Here is a 17448-nt window from a genome sequence, read left to right as displayed (position 1 = left end):
TATTTGCTTTATAGCCTATAATCCCTCAATTCTAGCTTGGCTGTAGATGCAGAAGAGTAAAATCTCCAATGTGGGTAAAGTAGAATCAAAAGGCCTTAAAGATTTAGCTGAATCAACTAGGCCACTAACTCATGTCACAAGCTAGAGAATCAAGATTGATCTCCTCTGGGCTAACTGACTATAATACACTAGAATGTTCTAGAAATATTACAGACAGAAAGTTCTAACCATTCGCAGTTGTTTACATCTCTGCAAGGTGCAACTTCTTTCTCTCATCCTGCATTCCTTGAGGCTTATGTTACTGATCTGTCACAATTTAACACCACACATATATCTTGGAATTTTTTTTTCCTTTTCTCTTAGATCAATTCTTTGCTCTTGATTTTCAGCATTAATGAGAGATGTGTAGCTATAAATAACCACTCAGAATTCTCTTGATAAGATAAACTCCCTCTCCATCTTCTTTATTAGTTGAGAGTTTGTATAGGTATAAGGACTTCATACCAGTCAAAGACCCCCTGTAATTGTTCTAATTGATTTGGGAGACTCTGATATTATTTCTTCAACAATTATTACCTTCTCTCCACCCCTCCTCCCCATCTTCATTCTTAAAACCCAGCTCTGCTACGCAGACAACAAGCAATCAGTAAATTGAAAGAGTCCTTTAGCCAAATTATATTAAGATTTCTGAGTCTAGTTTTGCAAAAATGCTGCAACACTACAGCATTAAGGGCTTACTCCTTTAAATTATAATGAGCTAGAACTAGTTTTCCTAATGCTATGAGCTCCCACTCTATTCTATTAAGCAGGCATCAGAAGTCCTTGTGACTCTCCAATTTGTTCATGCTTGACTCATCTTTTTGGTTACTCTGTGCGGTGAAGTGGAGAAATCACTAGATTTTTAATCATACAGCCTGGGTTCAAATCCTAGCCATGCCACATATTATGGGACCTTGAGTAAGCTGCTTAATGTCTCCAGGCCCTCAGTTTCCTCACCTGTAAAATGAGAGGGTTAGACTCAAGGATCCTTAATGTCCCTTCTAACTCTGGATGTATAACCCTAGGTTTTCTATAATCCTGTATTTTCAAAGATGAAACAAGCAGCAAATATTTATTGCCTACTGTGTGCCTGGTGAGTGCCATGTTAGGCAAAGTGGAGAAAGAAAGAGAAGCACAAGACACAGTTCTGAAGGCCATTCAAGTCTAGTTGGGGACATCAGATTTATGTATATCAACAGTGCCTGCTTGGGCGGCACTAGACTCAACAGTCAAGAGGCTCCCAAACTGGTCTCAGTATTTGCAGATTAGAATCTTGAATGTTATTGTCACTCTGAGTCACAGAAACACAATTAGCTGCTGTTGCTTATTCGTTCAGTCACGTCCTACTCTATGTGACCTCATGGACCACAGGACGCCAGTACTGTGCATGGCGTTTTCTTGACAAAAAATAGTGGAGTGGTTTGCCATTTCCTTCTCCAGCGGATTAAGGCAAACAGAGGTTAAGTGACTTGTTTCTTGCAAGTTTCTTGAGGCCAGATTTGTCCAGGCCCAGAGCTCTATCCACTGAACCACCTACGTATAATTAGAGGTAGAAGGAAAAGATTAGGGTTGGCCTTGTCAGAAAGGGAGAAGGTCAGCATTTTTCATTTATGTGTCATGGACTCTTCGGCAGTCTGGTAAAGTCTATGAACTCCTCAATATACTGATTTTTAATGTGTGAAATAAAACATATAGGGTTACAAAAAACAAGTTATACTGAAATATATCTATTTTTAAAAACACAAATTTACAACCCCCCTCCCCAAAATGTGGGAGCAAGGTGACTTCTAACAGAAGGAAAAAGAACGAAACTGAAATTCTACTGGTGGAAATGAGGGTAATTTCAGCGCCACTTAAAGATCACATATTACGGTTGTGCATAAATGTTGGACTGATTGCAGGAGACTATGATGGGTTCTTTCACTGAATGCTTATAAATGAGCTCACAGATTGCTGTAATCCAAAGTCTCTACGAATTAAAAGCAAACAGCAAACGGACCAGGCAAAATGCTACACAGAGGTACCTCTGAATCCCAAGGCATACGGACTGCATTTGGAGTGTGCTGGGGGATTTAAGGTATATGAAGACTGTAAAGGTGAGAAGGATTTAGGGTTTGAAGGGTTCCGAATACTAAACAGAGGATTTTAGATTTGATCCTGGAGGTGACAGGGAGCCACTGTAATTATCGAGTAGAGGGAAGTGGCGTGACATGGTCAGACCTGCACATTAGGAAGATCAGCTGGGCAGCTGAGAGGAGGATGGACTGAAGTGGGGAAAAATGTGTGACAGGGAAACCAACCAGCTACTGCACTGGTTCAGGCTTGAGGTGATGAAGGCGTATACCAAGTGTCAGAGGACAGAAAGGGCCATATATGGGAGATGACGCAAAGGTAAAATCAATAGGACCTGGCAACAGATTGGATACGAGGGTGAGAGAGAGTGAAGAGTCAAAGATGGCACCTAGGTTGTGAGCCTGGGGACTAGGAGGATGGTGGCACCTTCAATAGTAACAGGAAAGTTAGGAAGTGGAGAGGATTTAAATTCAGTTTTGGACATGCTGCATTTAAGATCATGGAAATATACAATAAGGTTAGGGCTGGATAAGTAGATTTGAGAATCATCATCCTAGAAATACTTGAATCCACAGGAGCTGATGAGATCACTATGTGAAACAGTATAAACAGAGAAAAGAATAAGGCAAGGACAGAGCCCAGTGGGACAGCCATGGTTAACAGGTATGACCTGGATGAAGATCCAGCAAAGTAGATGGAGGAGAGGTAAAATAAATGAGAGGAGAACCAGGACAGAGTAGGGCCAAGGAAAACTAGAGAAAACAGAGTGCCATGGAGAAGAGGGTGGTCAACAACACCAAAAGCTACAGAGAGGTCATAAAGGATGAGGACTGAGAAAAGGGCCATTAGACTTGGGAATTAAGAGACATTTAATAACTCTGGGGAGAGCAGTTTTGGTTGAATGTTCAAAGCCAGACTGCAGAGAGTGAGAGGAAAGGAAGTGAGGCATCTATTGTAGAGGGTCTTCTAAACTTAGGAGTTTAGCCATTAAAAGATAATAGACATGTGGGATGGCAGATATCAAGGATGGATCAAGTGGGAGTTGTCTGAGGACGGAGGAGACATGGGCATGTGTGTAGGCAACAGGAAACAGCCACTGGACAGGCAGACACTGAAGTTAATGAGAGAGGGGGAATGATGGAAGAGGCAATCTGCTGGAGAAGATGGAATGGAATGAGATCACCTGTGTATGTAGAGGGACTTGCCTTGGCAGGAGAAAGACTAGCTCATCAAAGCAAGATGAGAATGAAGGAGATAGTGGTAGAAAGTATCCTGGTAAGATGAAGTGAGACGGAGGGGAGAAGAAGGAGGTCTTCATGAATTGTCTCAATTTTTTCAGTAAAATGTGAGGCACACTCCTCAGATGAGAGGGCACAGGAAGACAGGAAACCTGTGGGAGGTATGAGGAAGGATTTGAGATTACGGAAGAGCCACTGTTGTGAGTGGGATAGTGAATTAATTAGTGAAGCATAAGATGATTCTCTTGCAGCAGGGAGGACCCAATTTGAGATCATATACCATAAATTTGTAGTGGACCCAGTCAGCACAATTTCATGATTTTCTTGATTTTTATTCAACGGTGCAGGAGCAAAGGCAGAAGATGGTGGGTGGGTTAGGCTTGGCACAACAAGACTGACCACATGTAAAGGAGCTCAAGAGAAGGGACAGAGTAGAGATTCAAGAGAAGATGACAGTGTAGAGTTGAACTGGTTCACCAAGGTGTCAAGTTGGCAAAGGGAGGACAGTGTAGCTAGTGCTGGGAAAGACCTGAGGGTTTGAGAATTTAGAGGTCACAGTGTGGAAAAAGAACAAGTTTTGAAGTGTTAAGGTAGAGGGAGAGTGGAGTGACAAGAGATTGTGATCAAAGAAGAAAGTTTCAGAGTTCATGAATATGGAAGTGGTGCATTTGTAGTCGATGTCAAGATCAAGACCATCCCTGTGTGCGGTGGAGGTGGGGTAGAGGATAAGTTGAGGAGCTAGGAGATTAAGGTATTTGAGGGGATATCAATACGTTTGTTGAAGTTCTCTAGTATGAGGGCAGGAGTTGGGGACTTGAGCTGGGCACTAAATCACTGACGAAAGAAGGGGAGTCTAGTGGAAGTTGGTATAAAATAGCTACCAGAATTCTGACTGATTGGGTGGTAAATATATACATATATGTACCTACACATACCTACAAAACATATGTATATACGGGTACATGTATATACACACATACATGTGTATATATGCAATATATATACATGTGCACAATACATACATGTATATACATACACACATATATGCGGACACATACTTTATATTCATATATATGTATGTGTGTGTGTGCAGAGGAGGATGTACTGCAGTGGGAAGAGATTTGAGGCAAGCAGACCCACCAGCAGTTTTTGCAACAATCCAGGTGTGAGGTGATGAGGGCCTGCACAATATGGCGGCAGTGCCAGAAGAGAGAAGAGGGCATATGCAAGAGATGATACAAAGGTAAAATCAACATGTATATTTGTATACATACATACATACACACACACACACACACACTTATTCCTGGCAGACACTTTAAATTAAACAGGAGAAAGAGAGGGTTTGATTTTGTTTAGAAAATTATATATCACTTTCAACAATGTCAAACTTCTCCCTGAAACCAAAATCTAACTCTTTGTACTAGCAGGCTCATTCTTCCAGTAATGACACAGAGATGCCATTCATGCAGTACTGCAGTCTCCAAATCTCCCTCCATACTGGAGTAATTTGCAGAAATGGGACTCAAGAAAACAAACTGATCAAACAGCAAATACAGAGCATCCCCAAAGTCTTGGTGTGGTTTCAGAATTAAGCTTTAAAAGCTTGTTTAAACTAACGTATTGTTGGTGGAGCTGTGAAATGATGCAACCATTCTGGAGAACAATTTGGAACTATGCCCAAAGGGCTATAAAAATCTGCATACCCTCTGACCCAGCAATAGCACTTCTAGGGCTATATCCCAAAGAGATCATACAAATGGGAAAAGGGCCCACATGTACAAAAATGTTCATAGCAGCTCTCTTTGTGGTGGCAAAGAATTGGAAATTGAGAAGATGCCCATCAATTGGAATGGCTGAGCAAGGTGTGGTATATGAATGTAATGGAATACTATTGTGCTGTAAGAAATGATGAACAGGCTGACTTCAGAAAAACCTGGAAAGACTCGTATGGTCTGATGCTGAGTGAAGTGAGCAGAACCAAGAGAACGTCGTACACAATAACAGCCACATTGTGCGATGACTAATATTGATAAACTTAACCCTTCTCACCATTACAAGGATCTAAGACATCTCCAGAGGCCTCGTGATGGAAAATGCTGTCCACATCCAAAGAAAGAACTATGGAAGTTGAATCGCTATCTTTTTTTCCCTCTTCTGTTGAGTTTTGTTTCATCTTTCTGATGGTTCCTCCTATTGGTTTTAATCTTTACTTACAACTTCACTAATGTGAAAATATGCTTAACAGGAATGTAAATGTATAGCCTATATTAGATTGTGCGCCATATTGGGGAGGGTGGTGGGGAGGAAGGGGGAGAAAAATCTTACACTCAAAAGCATATGGAAGTGATTGTTGATAAATCAAAATAAATTAATAAAAAAAAACTAAAAAAAACCCCATTTACTTACCAAATGCTTTTTGCACAGCATTTGCCACAGTGCCTGGAACTAAGCAGGTACTTAATAAATGCTCAATAAATTGTAAAAAAAAAAAAAAGCTTGTTTAAGCTCCTTAATGACTTAAAATGGCACTAAGACTTTTGGGACACTGCATTTATTAAACACCTACCATTGACTAGGCACTTTGTGAGCTGAAGAGTACATAAAGACAAAAATCAAACAGTCCCTGCCCTTAAGGAGCTTCCAATCTGAGAAAGGGTGGCAGATGCGCAGTATGAACATATACAGGAAAACAAAATACATTTAAATTAGATAAAATATATATTTTTGGGTAAAGCGCTAACTGGCATTAAGGATGGACAACTCAGAGGCCTGAGAATCAGGAAGACCTGGGTTCACATCTTGCCTCTGACCGATACTGATTGTGTGACCCTCACAAAGTCACCTACCCTACCAGTGTCCCAAGCCAACCCTGGAACTTTCTAAGCTGATCAGGAGGACCTGCTCACACACTGCTTATTGGGAGTTCCTCAAATCAATAAAATCACAGTTGCGGTAAAAATGAAAAACACACAAGGCACTGTATTATGTACTGGAGCTGTGAAGACAAAAGACATAGATGTTGCCCCCGAGAGCTTACTTTTTATTGACCTTGAATGAACAGTTTTCTAAGGTTCTCTTTGCTCTTTCCCCTATTTATACATACCTTAAAGGAGCTGCTGTATACTCCAGTGAACTACTCAGAGCTAACCTTTGTGTAAAGACTGAAATTTAAAAAGAAGCATTTTTATGTCTTTTGTTATTGAGTAAAATGTTAATATTTTTTGTTTGTTTCTAAAAGATATTTCATGTCTTATCATTTTCTTCCAAGCAACATTTTGTCTTCCTTGATTTTTCCTCCATAAACTTCTCCTTTAGGAGACTTAATAAAAATTAATACTCTATTTATTCTTTTTTTTGTAGGCAATTGAGGTTTAGTGACTTGCCCAGGGTCACACAGCTAATGAGTGTCAAGTGTTTGGTCTGAGGCCGCATTTGAACTCAGGTCCTTCTGACTTCAGGGCAGGTGCTCTATCCACTGTGCCACCTAGATGCCCTACACTCTTTTTAATAGGGCAGCTAGGTAGCGCAGTGGATAGACTGCTAGTCCTGGTGTCTGGAAGACCTGAGTTCAAATCTGGCCTCAGATATTTATTAGCTGTGTGGCCCTGGGCAAGTCACTTAACCCTGTTTGCCTCAGTTTTCTCATCTATAAAATAAGCTGAGAAGGAAATGGCAAACCACTCTAATATCTTTGCCAAGAAAACCCCAAATGGGGTCACAAAGAGTTGGACATGATTAACAACAACAACCCTTTTTATATACTCCATAAACTAACTCAGAAGATGGCAGTCTAAATGTGAGACTCTTCATTACTAACCAGTGAGTGGACATACTACTACTGTAGGAACTAAATAATTTAACAATCTTGACAACCTCACCATAAATTAAATTAGAAGACAGAAGGAAGTTGCAGGTAAACGGAATGATGGGTCATGGGGTCTCTTTGAAGAGGTGAATGAAGTTGGAGGAGCTGGGTCTACTGGGCACGCAAATGTGACAATGAATATCATTTCACAGGACAGTCAGTCACCTCATACTGTAGGGATCATCACAAATATCTGCAAAAAGCCTACTAGGAAAATGATTGCAGTGTATACACTGTTTGCTGTAATTAATGAACAAATATTTATTAAGTACTTAATATGTGCCAGGCACTGTTTTAGGCATTGGAGATGCAAAAACAAAGAATGAAACAATTCCTATTTGCAGTGAGTTTACGTTCTAGCGGAGGGGGGGGAGTATAGGGTGTGTGTGTGTGTGTGTGTGTGTGTGTGTGTGTGTGTGTGTGTACGCACGTGCATGCGCTTGCACACATGTAAAAACATACAGCACAAATATAAATTTCATAAATACAAATGTACAAAAATTAATTAAATATGAGGTAGTTTGGGAAGGAGGCCACTTAGAACTTGGGGAATAAGGAAAGGGTTCATTCAGAAGATGGAACTTGAGTTGCATGTTAAAAGAAGAGAGGGTCTCTATGAGGCAGCAGTAAGGACAGGTGTGGGGGTGAGCTAATACAAAGGGACAGAGACTGGAGATAAGAGTGTTGTGCAAGAACAGAAAGAAAACAAGTGGGGGAGCTAGATGGTGCAGTGGATAGAGCTCTGGCCTTGGAGCCAGGAGGATCTGAGTTCAAATCCAGCCTCAGACACTTGACATTTACTAGCTGTGTGACCTTGGGCAAGTCATTTAATCTCGACTGCCTCATCAAAAAAGCAAAACAAAACAAAAAACTAGTTTAGCTAAATCACAGAATGTGGGAAGGGTGTACCTTCCAATGAAGTGGAAGAGTTAAACTGGGGTCAGGTTGTACAGGGTTTTAAAAGCTAAGTAGAATTTGTAGTTTATTCTAAAGGCAAGAGGAAGCCACTTAGGTTGATGAAGTAGGGGAGTTACATGTTCAGGTCTGTGCTTAAGGAAAGTAACTTCGGCAGCAGCATGGAGGACTGCCTGGAGTGGGGAGAAACTTCAGGCGAGGAGACCAATTAGGAGGCTCTTGCAATAATTTAGCCAAGAGGAGGTGAGAGGCTGGGGCTAAGGTGGCAGCCACACAAGCAGAGAGAAGAGGTTGGATGTGAGATATCCCTAGAAGGTAAAAATGACAAGATTCGGCAATCGACTGGTTATATGTGGTAAAGCGAGGAGTCCAGGACAATACCAAGATTATGAACTTGAAGCACTGCAAGAAAAATGGTTCCCTTGTCAGAAATAGGGAAGTTTGGAAGTAGGTAGGGTTTAGAGAGAAAGATAATGAATTCAGTTTCAGACGTGCTAAGTTTAAGATGTCTCCAGGACTTTCCGCTCCAATAGGCAATTAATGATGTGGGACTCCTGAAACTCGCCTCCAGGGAGATGATATGGCTGCAGTCATCTATGCAGATAAGAGCTAAACCCACAGGAGCTCATGAGGTTAACAAGAGAGAAAGTAGGGAAACAAAAGAGAAGAGGGCACAGGACAGAACCTTGGTCAATATTCACACTCAGGGAGCATGAAGTAGATGATGATGTAAAAGGAAAATGAGAAGAATGTGGAAGATTAAAAGGTAGAGCAATTTTTCAAGAACTTAATTTTGCTGTCTGGTCATTTTTCAGTTGTATCTGACCCTTCATGACCCCATTTGGGGTTTTCTTGGCAAAAACACTGGAGTTGTTTGTCATTTCCTTCTCCAGCTCATTTCCCAGATGAGGAAACTGAGACAAACAGGGTTAAGTGACTTGTCCAGGGTCACATAGCTAGTAAGAGTCTGAGGCTAGATTTGAACTCAAAAGATGAGTCTTCCTGACTCCAGGCCCATCTCTCTAACCACTGCATCACTTAGCTGCCTCAAGAACTCAATAATAACCTTCAAACTAAATCAATATGTAGTTTAATACTCTGACTTCAAGGCAAATGGAAGAACAGGTGAGGAGGACAGAAAAAGTTAGAACACATGGTTCAAGAGTAAGGAATTAGAGAGGCCAAAGACTTGTACACTATACAGAAGCTTCGTACACTATGAATCTTTCTTCAGGAAAATAATCAGAGGTAGCTAGGTGGTGCAATGGATAGAGCTTGGGGCCTTGGAGTCAGAAGGACCTGTGTTCAAATCCAGCCACAGACACTTGACATTTACTAGCTGTGTGGCCCTGGGCAAGTCACTTAACCCTGATTGCCTCACCCCCCCCAAAAATATAAACAAACAAAATAAAATGAAATAAATATTGAAGGCACTGGGCATGGTAGCACTAGATAGCAAGCATCATACACACACAAAAGAATGAATTTTACTTTAATGCACAAGAAGCGATTCACTGATTTGGAAGTCATTCCTGAGTCAGTCAGACCATTGACTTATTAGATCAAAGATCAAAATTAGTACCAAGCTGAAAGAATAAAAATGAGAAAAAGATGCGGCATGTGAGTAAAAGAACTCCGATATGACCTCTACAAACAAGGAAATGAGGCTGAAAAGGGGGAAACGCATGGAGAAGGCATCGATACCAACGACAACCATTCTGTGCAGAAGTTCTAACTGCACTGCTGGAAGGAATGCCTGCGCCAATGAGACGCAGAACCACTTAAGTGTATAGTTTCAAATTTTTGTGGCGTTCTCATATATAATTCAAACTCTTTGTCATACTGGCTTCTTTTGTTACTGGAATTATAAGGAATATTTGGAACAGTAAGGTCTACTGAACTTTCTTATTCTTTAGAATCTCACAATTCCTCTACTCTACTTTGTATTAAGTCTGCTTTAGGAAATTAACATTTCCAAACTTGAATTTACATTAATTCAGCATGTTAGTCAATTTAACAAAAATTAATGTAACAAACAAACAAACAAACAAAAAACCAGAAATGGGCTCTGATAAGTTACTAGCTCCCCAAACGCATGTGTGACTAGGAAAACAAACAGATAGGGAAGAAGCCCTAGGACTGATAAATAATCTTAGATTACTAACAGTTCTTATATTTTAAATTTGCTTCTTGTAAGCCACTGGAATTCACCTTTTTTAAAGAGTCTATTTGATAACTTCAATGACTCAAACCCAGGGTTCTTAACTTTTTTAATGTCATGGACCTTTTGGCAATTTGGTGGACACTTTTTCAGAGAAATGTTGTTAAATGAATAAAATAAAATACATAGGATTTCAAAGGAAACCAACTATATCACAATACAGTTATCAAAATATTTTAAAAAACCTCACAAACTTATACAGCCCTGATCTAAACTGATAGAAAAAAAAATGTAACTATTCCCATTAAAGGTTAACTTGAAAATCAGTACACAGGTTTAGGGAGTTTTGCACAATTTTTTTTAAAGACTCATTTTAACTTCCTTTCCCTTTTCCTTTGTTTAACAGTTTTCTTTTTAGAACTGGCTGCCTCCATATTACAAGTATACAAACTGCCAAGCAAAAATGAAGTACATTTCCTCTGTAATTACATGTTACAATGACAATAATTGTGTTGAAAGATGAAAACGAAACCCAGGTGGTAGGCTCTGCACAGACGCATAAACCGTTCAATTTTGCAGAATTTAAGGTTTGAAAGACCTGTTTCCATAGTAAAGACAAGGAAAAATGAACTCTTAATGGAAATGTTAGCAACTACTTAAATAAAAATTCATGGTTTCAAGGTAATGTTGATAACTGTCTTTTTAAAAGAAGTCTCCAGGTCAGAAGAGTCCACAGTTGGAATTCTGTTACCTAGCTGGTTGGCCCACCCAGAGCTGAAAGCTACCAAACCATCCAGGAAAAAGTGCTAAATGGTGCAGCAGATGGAGTGCTGGCCTGGAGTCAGAAAGACCTGAGTTCAAATCTGGCCTCAGACACTGCTAACTGTGTGACTCCGGGCAAGTTACTTGACCTCTAATCGTATGCCTTGATGTTTACGATCAGAGGGTTGCTGAATAGGGTTATTTCTGTTGTTATGCCTTTCAAGGAATCTTTGTTAAAAAAGAACCCTGCTGGCATTTTGTTCTACCTAATTAGCCACTTTTTCATAATCTATAATCAATAAGCAAGACAGGATTTTAGTCTCACTATCTTTTAGTCAAGTGCAAAATGGCAAAGATGTGGTCTATTGCTGATTATCAGTTTCAAAAGGTCACTTCTTCCTTACTAAAACCATCCTCACGGATGACCTTATTTATGGACAGACAAGCCAGATGAAGATTTTGTATAAGAGGGAAATTAGGAATGTGGGTCAGTAACTGATGTTTTCTCAGTTGCCTGTCTGAGAAAAACCATGATTGTTTCCAAGTCTTGGTATATTCCCCTTTGGAAACCTTGGCTATCATTCCATCCTCACCTTCACAATTATGGCTCCTCCAGCATGGATCACACTTATGTTCATTTCGTCCAGCAGAGTTGTTTGACTCATCTGTGTTCTCTGTTTGTAATTCTACCTCCCTTACAAACACATGTGGGACTATTCTATTAGGATTCAAGGGCAGTAGTTCCATGGCTCTTAGTGTATAAAACATTTGTTGTAATAATCTTTATAGATCTTTTCCATTTTTCTCCTATTTGACTCCCTCCTTCCATTTCTGTCCTTTAAAGGCATTTGCAGTTGAGATTACTCGCTTAGTTGCTATTTCTTCCAAGTTTAAAAAAAAAACAAAACAAAACCAAAAAGCCAACAACCCTCTAATGCTCTTCCCTACTTTATGAGATATTTCTCCTAATCATCCACCATCCTTCATAAAATTTTACAAACAAGTTTATGTTTTAAACCACTGTTGGCTTTGGCAGTCGTCTCTCTACTTGGCAATTGCAGTAAGTCAAATGTTTGCTGACTAAGGTGCTTTCTAGGCTTTTCTGGTATTCTTGTCATAATATATTTACAGTGGTTAAACTCGGGTATAAAATAATTGTAATCAGTGCTGATGTCATTTCTGATGTCCATTTCTCATTATTGATTTCTTATAATATCTTAATGGACAAGATACCTTGTTTGAGGATAGCCTTCAAAGATATATTTAATTCAACTGAGTGAAATGCTTTTTTAAAAAAATCACTCAACAATAGATACAGCAGGATCTTATTTTCTCTATAACCCTATAGTCAGTCCTGTGGCATTAAAGATGGAGTCCATGATAGGAAGTCACCTACAAAACTCTATCGCTTACTCTTTTCATGTTTTCATAAATCCTCAATTCATGCATTCTCATTGAGACTTTTCCAGCAACAATTTTTTTGGAGGGAGGTAAAAGTATCATCTGTGAACCTTCTTATTCTTTTGAAATCTTTATACTACTTAAGAGAGTTTGAAAATCAATTCCTAGGCACCTTAAAAATTGTGTCCTTTCCAAAATGACATATGTATAGATTTTCCATATGTATCTGATCACGTCTAGGAGCTCTTTTGGATAACATTCTTAAATGTCTCTGTCATTTCTGAACATAGGTGAAAGATATCAAATGTGGTAATTCTACTAGCATTGCTAACAAATGTAGATCAATACAGTAACATTAGCAGATCTGTTCTATTTTGTGTCTTTTATCCTCACTCCAATTTCATTTCCAAATGCTATCTAGATGATTGGACACAGCCAGATCTCATGCAAAGCTGGCTGCAAGCTTATTTTCCCTTAAAAAACTTTTCACTATACTATAAAAACATACTGCTCAAAGTGTTCTATTTTCCTTCCTAATGTACTTTAAACTGATGTTATCCTCGGTTACCATGTCTCTCCACTTAACAAGAAGATTAAATGTTTTCTCTAACTCGTCTCATTTAATTTCGCTTTGGTGACTTCTTAAAAATTGATTATAGTTTTTAGTAATAGAATTAATACCTTTACATTTATCCATTTCTCATTTTAAAAAATTAATAGTCTGTCTAGGTTAGGTCAGAACTACTGTAATCACGTGTGTTCTTTACCCTCTAATCTTTATCCTTCCGTTTGTTATTTAATCAAAATTTTTTTTTACTCTAACTGATGGTCTGATTACACATAGATATGATTTTGTCAACTTCAAGCTATCTCTCAAGTAGAAGCTAGATTACCACTTAGTCAATAAGCACTTATTTAATGCTACAATGTGCCAAGCTCTAAGCTAAGCAAAAAACAGTTGCTGCTCTCAAGAAGCTTATAGTCTAATGGGCGAGACGACATGCAAACTATGTAGAAATGAAGCCATATACAGGACAAATGGGAGATAACCAAGATGGGGAAGGCACTGGTATTATGGGGAATCAGGAAATACTTCTTATAGGTGAGATTTTTGCTAGGACTTGAAAGAAGCCAGGAAGGCCAGAAGATGGGGATGAGGAGGGAAAGAATTCCACGCATGGGGGACAGTCAGTGAAAATGCCTAGAGTTGGGTGATGGAGTATCTTATGTGAGGGAGAGCAAGGAGACCAGTGTCACTGGATTATACCGTATGTTGAGGGGGTGAGGGGATGGAGGAAGGAGTTAAGGGTGTAAGATGACTGGATAGGTAGGAAGAGGCCAGGTTATGAAGAGCTTTCAATATTAAACAGGATTTTCTCTTTGCTAGGGATATTTAAGAGGGGAGGTATGGCTATGAGTTGTGCTTCAGAGATCTCTTACAACTCTGGGAGTCTACTATTCTAATAACTCCTTTATTTACCTATTCAAAGACAACCTATGATGCATTCTTTCATTAAGCTAAAACTTTTGTATGTCTTCTGGTTTCAATAATATGGGAGTAGTTCAGTTATTTCTAAACAACTAGGTTCCGATTAGTGTGAAGTGATCGCATTTTGCAATGTGCACTATTCCAAGTAAAATGATATGTAAAATATGTTAATTAGGTCCAGCTCAAAGGAAATATGCAGTGCAAATTCAAATAATGTGACCACTTAAAAAGGACTCATTATTTGCACTAATTGGGACCTAGCTTTAATGTGTTAAGTCAACTTATTTTTACCTAAATAAAGATCACAAGAGAAGAGTTTAATTAACTTTTATGGAGAGTTTAAGAACTGTGACTCTTAGCACCCCTTGCCACCATCATTCCATAGGCTAAAGGCCCCCACACAGGACAGAGAGTCATTTTGGATTTTCAGTCATTTTATGGGTTGCTTTGGCCAAAAAAAAAAAAAAATCATGAAGATGACTGATAATGAACTTCTCCGAATCTAGCTAAGCTGGTCCTTGGGACTACACTCCTAAGAGAAACCAGAGTCCCTCCGTACCAGGAGGAAGTACTGGAATAGAACCTAAGTGGCAGTATGTGGCGCACACGCACTAAGGTTCCATGATATAAGTGATTTCCATGGGGCAAATTCTAACAAGGAGATCTCATCGGTTTCTTAATTTGGATTCTTTGCTGCGTATGCATCTCAAAAGACTTGGTTCTCTTGTTTTATTTTACCTATATTTCAAAAGTTAATCTAATTTAAGCAGACATTCAGGCCCCTGCCTGGCACCAAACATGTGCAGTCATTTCCTTTCCATGGCACTCCAGCCCACAGGTTTCTGCTCAGGGGCATTAAGCATATCAGCAGCCTAGAAGGACACAGGCTATCAATCTCTTCTTACTTTACAAGCTCAAAGGATAAAAGCATTCTAGAGCTGGAATCTTAGAGATCATATCATCTTTTTCATCTCCTCCTTGCCCCCACTGGGCCTAGAGTCAGATAGATCTGAGTTCAAATCTAGCCTCAGACTGGATATATGGTGCCCAGCAAGTCTTTTAACCTCTATTTGCTGCATTTTCCTCAACTGTAAAACAGGAATGATAACAGCACTGACCTCCCAGAGCTGTGAGGATCAAATGTGATAATATTCACAAAGTGCTTAGAATAGTGTCTGGCACAGAGCAGGTGCTTAATAAGGAAGGAAACATATGTGTTTTAAGGGTACCAATCCTGAGAGGTAGGTACTATTATTATTCCCATTTTACAGTTGAAGAAACTGAGGCAGCAAGAGGTAAAGTGTCTTGTGCAGTATCACACAGCTCTATGAGTATCTGAGGCTATATTTGAACTCAGATCTTCTTGACTTCAGGTCTAGCACTCTATCCACTGTACCACCTAGCTGCCTTAATAAATGCCTTTTTCTCTCTCCTTCTTACCTTTCAGATAAGAAAACGAAGGCACAGAAGTTAAGGAACTTGCTAAGAAAATTAATTACTAATTAACTGAAAGCTACTTAAATTCAATACACTTTTATTAAGTGGTGACTGTGATGGGCACCATGCTGGGTGCTGGATATGCAAAGACAAGTTCCTGTTCCTAAGAAGCTTACATTTTACTGGAGGAAATCACCACAGACACTGAGGAGTAACTAAATAACAAAAACAAAGATGATACAAAGTCATTTTGGAGGCATGAGGACAGCACTGACGAGAACTGTGATCTGTTCTAACTTGTGGCACCAATCCCCCCACACACTATTATTCCATGCTGTCTCCTTTGTCAAGGTCATCTGAACAATGTCCTCTACTTTCCCTAGAATATCTGCCATTTTGTGGAACACATTTATATTAGTGAGCAAAAGAGAAATCAAGTTAAACATCCTAATAGATTTGAAATATAGAATGGAACCTTTTTAAAATTCCAGGCAATGGAAGAGAGTGCCAGGCTGCCCATAAGTCAGGTAAATCACCTATCCTTTCTATTTCTGAGTTTCCTTAACTGAAAAACTGAAGTACTATCCCCTTCTCTTCCATCCTCACAGGGTGATGAAGCAGTAAAATGAGATGACAGGTACAAAAGTACTTTGAAAAGGTATGAAAGTAAAATACTATTGCTTTTCACTGTACGAGAAGGTGGTCTGCCATAGACCATAGTCTGCCTCCGGTAGGAAAGCATACAAAGCCATTCATTTTAATTCCCAGTGAGACAAGTTCTGAAAACATTTTACTGTAAAATGGTCTGAAAAAGGAAGAGAGAAAAAGGGAAAAGAAGAGAGAAAGAAAGGGAAAGGAAGAGAAAGGGAAAACAGAAGAGTAAAAAAGAAAGAGAGAGAAACAAAGAGAAAGAGAGAGGGAAAGAAAGATGAAAAGAGAGAGAGAAGAAAAGAGTGTGAGAAAGGGAGAGAGAAAGAAAGAGGGAAGGAGAGAGGGAAAGAGGGGGAGAGTGATTTACTATACTTTTCTTACCACAAGGACATGTTCCAATAGATCCAGGTATCCTAAGGTGCATTCAGTTCCATATCGCAAAGCTCGGGCTTTCACATCTTCAGCAACATCAGCATGATATGAAGCTTGCTAAGGAGAAAAAGGAAGAAAGACCTTAAAACACGAAGAACCAATCATATACTAATCAAAGCAGAGAAAGGAAATTTCCCCCAAATTCATAGGATCATGGAGGTAGAGCCGGCAGGGATAGAGATCTCTTTTTATTTTTTTTTTTTGGCAATTGGGGTTAAGTGATTTGCCTAGGGTCACACAGCTAGTAAGTGCCAAGTATTTGGTCTGAGGCTGCATTTGAACTCAGGTCCTCCTGACTTCAGGGCCAGTGCTTTATCCACTGCACCACCTAGCTGCCCCTTAGATTATATAATTGTCTTTTTATTTTATTTTTTTTAAACAGGGATAGAGATCTCAGAGACCATCTAGGTCAACCCTCTCATTTTATAGATAAGGAAACTGAGGTCCAGGAAAGATGAAATGCCTTGCCCCTGGTCCCACAGGTAATGTGTCAAAGGCAGGATGTGAACCCAGGATCCTGACTCCAGAACTAGTACTCTTTCCACTGGACCACAGTGAATTTTAAAAACTAATTTCTCAAATATACTAATGTGGGGGAAAGAAGGAGATCTCTAAGCTTCACTGTGAATTATTAAGGAAATGGTTCGTAAAAGTGAAGAAAATAAAAGGCCACACTGAGAATTATTTTTATGGTCATTGGATAGCTGATGGTGCTATCCAAAGATTTAAATCAAAAGTCAGAAATAATTTAGAGAAACTCAACTGGCTTTTGTGTTAGCAACAGAAGAAATTAATCATTTAACATAGAATTTATTTTTTATTTGTTCAGAATGTCAACAAATGTAGATAGAAATTTAGCAATTACTCTGAGTAAGGGAATCCTAGGCAAACAGTAGACTCTGAGGTTGTTCTCTGAGTCCCTTATCTGAAATCTGATGGTGTTTCGTTCCCTTATTTAGTTCCTATTACAGAAGTGAATAAA

The 17448-nt window shown here is 39.3% G+C and overlaps 1 protein-coding gene across 1 annotated transcript in view; it reads right to left on the bottom strand.

The window, feature by feature from the left end:
- The window catches only part of TLN2 (talin 2), a 575966-nt gene that overhangs the window by 28139 nt on the left and 530379 nt on the right, over positions 1-17448 (bottom strand). Inside the window, 1 exon segment of the mRNA XM_078151184.1 lies at positions 16416-16523. Coding sequence (XP_078007310.1) covers positions 16416-16523 — 108 coding nt within the window.

The sequence above is a fragment of the Phascolarctos cinereus genome, unplaced genomic scaffold (assembly GCF_003287225.1).
Source record: "Phascolarctos cinereus isolate Bilbo 61053 unplaced genomic scaffold, phaCin_HiC Scaffold_3;HRSCAF=262, whole genome shotgun sequence".
NCBI classification, from domain to species: domain Eukaryota; kingdom Metazoa; phylum Chordata; class Mammalia; order Diprotodontia; family Phascolarctidae; genus Phascolarctos; species Phascolarctos cinereus.
Note: the sequence above shows the minus strand (reverse complement) of the source record. Positions and strands in the feature narration are given on the sequence as shown.